We start from the raw sequence: 4612 nt of genomic DNA, 5'->3' as shown, positions 1-4612 counted from the left end.
AAAGGCAGGGTGGGAAAAAGAAAAAAAAAAAAACAAACAAACATGCATTGTACTCCAGGTCCTTTAGTAATCGTTAAAGCATTTAATATCAAATATTAATCTTTTTTATAATATACTAATGAAATTCTAGTTCCGCACTATATCGCAATAATTAAAGTCAAGTGTATTAGAGGTAATTGTCCTTGTTCAATATTCAACAATTATTTAAAAGCTTGACTTCTATGTAAATTTTTATGCTCTTGAAACATGTTGTCAATGTTACCAAAATTATCACTCAGAACAATTATAGGATATTAACAGAATATGCCATATAAAACGAAATTCAAATTTGAGGGTGTATCTAATATTGAATTTTTATTCTGCTCCCCTCGCAATTGTTCTAATAATTAAAGCGGTGTATATATTTTATTTCATTTAAAAATAAAAATTAAAAATTTGAAAGTTTAATATCAAATTTCAATTATCCGTCATATTCAGAACTTGTAAGCATTATAATACAAGCAGAACATTATATACAAAGCGAAATATATTTTCGATCATAACTAATTTTTGAAACTAAAGCTGAGCAATAATAATATATACAAGAAAAAGTTGTTCGGAATGATGACCTTAACAACATATTTCAAAGGTGTAAAAATTCGTGAAAAGGCCAGACCTCTAAATAGTTGCCGATAATAGTAAATTAGATGTAAAATAAATGGTTTCAAAGGAAGTTTCCTTACCTTTATTCAGTTTATCGAGCTGTGCTTCTAATGCTCTCAGCTTATCCCTCTGTGCTTTATTTTCCATCACAACTCGCTCCAACTCACTTTGAGCCTCCGTTTTAAAATCGTTCGCCACACGAACGGTCATCAGGAGGTCTGTTTGAAATTGTTCCCACTCGGTAATCTCTTCTTGTCTCAACTTACGCTCTTCAGCCAAGGCTCGCTCTAATTCGTATTGACGTGACTGAGCTTCACGTTCTCTTCTTTGAGCCTCATTCAATGCAGCCTTCAATTCTCTTTTATCTTCCAGATGTCTCTGACACTGTGCCTGCAACTCTGCTAGAGAATCTCTCACAAGTTGCAGTTCTGTACTCACAGACAATCTCTCGTCCTTTAGCTGGTTTAACCTATATTCCAGATCATCAATAGCTGACCTAGCGTTATTGCGCGCTACCTAAAATTTACATGTTAATTAAATACTTTTATATGTTAGTCTCTTCCTCTATTCTGAACGTACTTTATATTCTTCTTGAAGTTGTGAATATTGATCTCTGAGACGATCATGATCGCAATGCGAGCGCGCTAATTGCTCTTGTAGAGCTGCCGCTTGCGTCTCCAGAGTGTCTTTTTCTCTCCTAGCAGCATCTAAAAGTTCATCCGCCTCGCTTTTGTTCTCCAACTGCCTTGATTGTTCTAATTCTTCAATCTTCGCTCGTGCATTTTCTAATAGTGTAGCTAACCTGCTAATTTCTATATTTCGATTTGCACTGTCCTGTCTGGCTTCTACTAATTCCACGTCCAGTTGCTTTCGTTCGATGTTTGCTGTTTCTATTGAGGATTCTAATAGGTGCATGCATTTTGTTAATCGCTCTGCCTCCGCGGCACTAGCTTCTGCAGCTGCTCGGAAACTTTTCACTTCAGATGTTAGTTCCTCTTGTTTTTGCAACAAGGATTCTCGTTCTTCTTGTGCACTCTACAATTGGTTAATTTAGTAAGTAACTACTTATAATGTCTGATAAATTAAAGTTAAATTTATTTACTTTTAAAAGGTCTACTAATTTTTGTTCTCGTTCTGTATTGTATCCTTTAGAAGATTCTTGAGGCTGCTCTTCCCTTAATAATAGTCCTTGTAATGTATCAACCTTAGAACGAGAGTCTTCAAGTTTTTCTGTTTGTCTACACAGTGACTCCAATAACACATCTTTCTCTTCTGTTAATCTCTCATTATCAGCTTGTAGTTCAGTAAGCTGTGCCTATAAATGACAAGAATTTTATAGTTACAAACTTATATTACCTTTTAAAACCTTTTAACTGACACATACTTGTAGATCACTTAATTCTTGTATCGTTGCTTGTAACTCTTCATTTGTTGAATAATGCGTTTCTTCCATTTGCAAAATTCTATCCTGCAGACATGCAACAGATACTTCTGATACAGAACTAGAAGAATGTTTGTCCCAATCAGGAGTAGTACATTGGGCATTATCTTGAGGTATGCTTGTGACAGGTATGGATCCTTCATCTTGGGGAATTGCTATTGATGCTGGAGCAGAATTGTGTAATCTTGAAGCATCCAAAAGTAATTGCTGTTTCTCTGAGTCTGACAGAGGTGAATGTGCTACGTCCCTAAGCCTGGCTCGAAGAGCTTCGTTTTCTTCAGTAAGACGTTCTAGCTCCAAACTGTGTTCCTCCTGAAATTACAAAGAAGTAAAATCTTTTGTGAATTATTGATATGCTCAGATATATATTTTACAAACAGAAATAAAGTCATATTATTTTTCTATATTATCGTAGATCATAATATTATATCATAACACTTTTTATCATCATCACGTAAATACAAACACGATCGTTTATATTTTTCTTTACAACTTTTTTTTTTATTCCATTTATATTAAAAACACGATGCCAGATGCTTACGTAAACGAGAATATGATGCTCAACCGTATTCTAATTAACCGAACCAATTAGCACGAAGAAATGCAATACCCATATCCACATGATTTACCGTAATAATACCCAGAAATCTAAGTTTAATAGTTTAATAAGTTTAATATGTAATAACAAAGTTTGTGAGACAAATAATTGTTTTCCTTTAATGTCCTTTGATTATGCGGCAAATAAACGTCATTATTTTAGGTTAGGTCTTCGAACATTCGGCTACATATTCCACTAATCGTATAAATGTATAAATCTAAACGCATAATCATTATCCATTTACAACTTGTTATGAAAATATAAAGAATTTATAAAACAAGGTGTCCCTGCCGTTTACCGTGGACGAAGAAAAATAACGTTTTTTCATAGCGTTCCCGTTTGTTTTACTTTAGAAATTCTCTTCCTGTGTAAACAACCCCACGTTTTACGCCCTCTAGTTATCCTTTAAATAGGCGGGATAAAATTTTAACGTACAGCATATATAAAAAAGTCATAAAAAATAATCAATTAAATTTACGAAAAGAAAACAAAAGAAATTCCTAAATTTTGTCATAAATTATTTGTAATCTAATAAATTTATTAAATACATAAGTAAAACTAATAATTTCAGTGCCACGAGCATTTTTAAACTAAAATTATTCTTGTTGATTACATAATATCCGCTTTTCGTAATACTGGTGAGCACGACTGGAGAGGAAAAGGATCACCTACGTTCATCTTAAATCATTGTTAATGATGATAAATAATCTCCTTCATCATGTGTAAACCGCTACCGAAGTCGATACCCTGTGTTTGTTTTCATTGTAAGGTCGACGATGTTACGTAAGGACAAAGATTGAAATAAGAAAAACTAAGCGACACGGGGAAAACCGAAAACACTAAGGTAAAGAGATTCTAAAGAGATTGAAATGAAACCAAAGATTATAAGTTGCAATGGGTACACAAATCTTTTTGCACAGCACACAAATTTTATCTCGTTAAGATTCAAATTCTTCCAAACGTTAGTTGTACATGTATCTATTTCAAAATTTTGAACTATCATTATTTTGAAAACCCCTTTTTGATACAAGATGCATAAGTACTTCGACAACTAACAATTTAAAAATGTTTTTTAGCAAACTTGTTATAAAATCGAATCATATTTCTGTACTAGTTAATTTACTAACATCTTGAATATTACTCCTATACAAACGATTTAACATAAAGATCTCAAAATTCCTGTTAAATTTCTAAAATAAATTTTACTTGTGCTGAAAATATACTTAAAATTATTTGTAGATAATAATAACGGAACATTACCTTAAGAGAGGCGAGTTCGGCACGTAATTCATGAAGATTTTGAGTGTCGCAAGATGCCTCTCGGAGATTCGACTCTAGTCGTACGCGTTCCTTGCGTAACACATCGATCTCACGTTCAAGCTCCTGCATCCTGGACCCCTTGCTGGGTCCTTTAGGATTGTAACTACCCTTGGCGTTCCCTTTAGCTCCTTCCTTACCAAGGGAGCCCCAGTTGCCTACCGATGGATTCTCGTTCTTGGTCTCGAGCGAGGAGGCGCTTGGCGCCTGACGCAGCGGGATCTGTTGCTGCTGTTGCTGTTGCGACTGCGTCGGCGGTTGTTGGCCTCTGCGAAACAGCGATCTGAACTTCATCATGGTCGCTCTTCACACTTCACTGGGCACTCAACCGAACTTGGAAAATCATTATTCCCAAAAACGCAAAAATTTAGTGTTTCGTTGACCAACAATCGACATTATAGTTAGAAAATTACCAATCAATGTATAAATAGATTACATTAGCCAAAATGATTGGATAAGATTATTTATGCAATTATAAGATTTCACTGATGTTTCCATTGCATTCAAGCTGGTGTGTAAAATAATCCCGGTCGATAAAAATTCCATTTCCAAAACTATTCCTTTCACAAAATTAAGCTTTATTATCATTAAATATATAGAGAAAATCTAATTTC

At 34.2% G+C, this 4612-nt stretch overlaps 1 protein-coding gene across 2 annotated transcripts in view; it reads right to left on the bottom strand.

The window, feature by feature from the left end:
- Window positions 1-4612, bottom strand: part of LOC108546784 (cytospin-A) — a 20725-nt gene that overhangs the window by 4541 nt on the left and 11572 nt on the right. For both annotated transcript variants that reach the window (XM_017899036.1, XM_017899037.1), the window contains exons 4-8: window positions 3942-4281; window positions 2027-2395; window positions 1745-1957; window positions 1222-1677; window positions 723-1158 (exon numbers count right to left, since the gene is read on the bottom strand). In XM_017899036.1, coding sequence (XP_017754525.1) covers window positions 723-1158; window positions 1222-1677; window positions 1745-1957; window positions 2027-2395; window positions 3942-4281 — 1814 coding nt within the window. The remainder of the gene's footprint in view (window positions 1-722; window positions 1159-1221; window positions 1678-1744; window positions 1958-2026; window positions 2396-3941; window positions 4282-4612) is intronic.

Source organism: Eufriesea mexicana, unplaced genomic scaffold (genome assembly GCF_001483705.2).
Source record: "Eufriesea mexicana isolate 0111107269 unplaced genomic scaffold, ASM148370v2 scaffold757, whole genome shotgun sequence".
Taxonomy (NCBI): Eukaryota; Metazoa; Arthropoda; class Insecta; order Hymenoptera; family Apidae; genus Eufriesea; species Eufriesea mexicana.
Note: the sequence above shows the minus strand (reverse complement) of the source record. Positions and strands in the feature narration are given on the sequence as shown.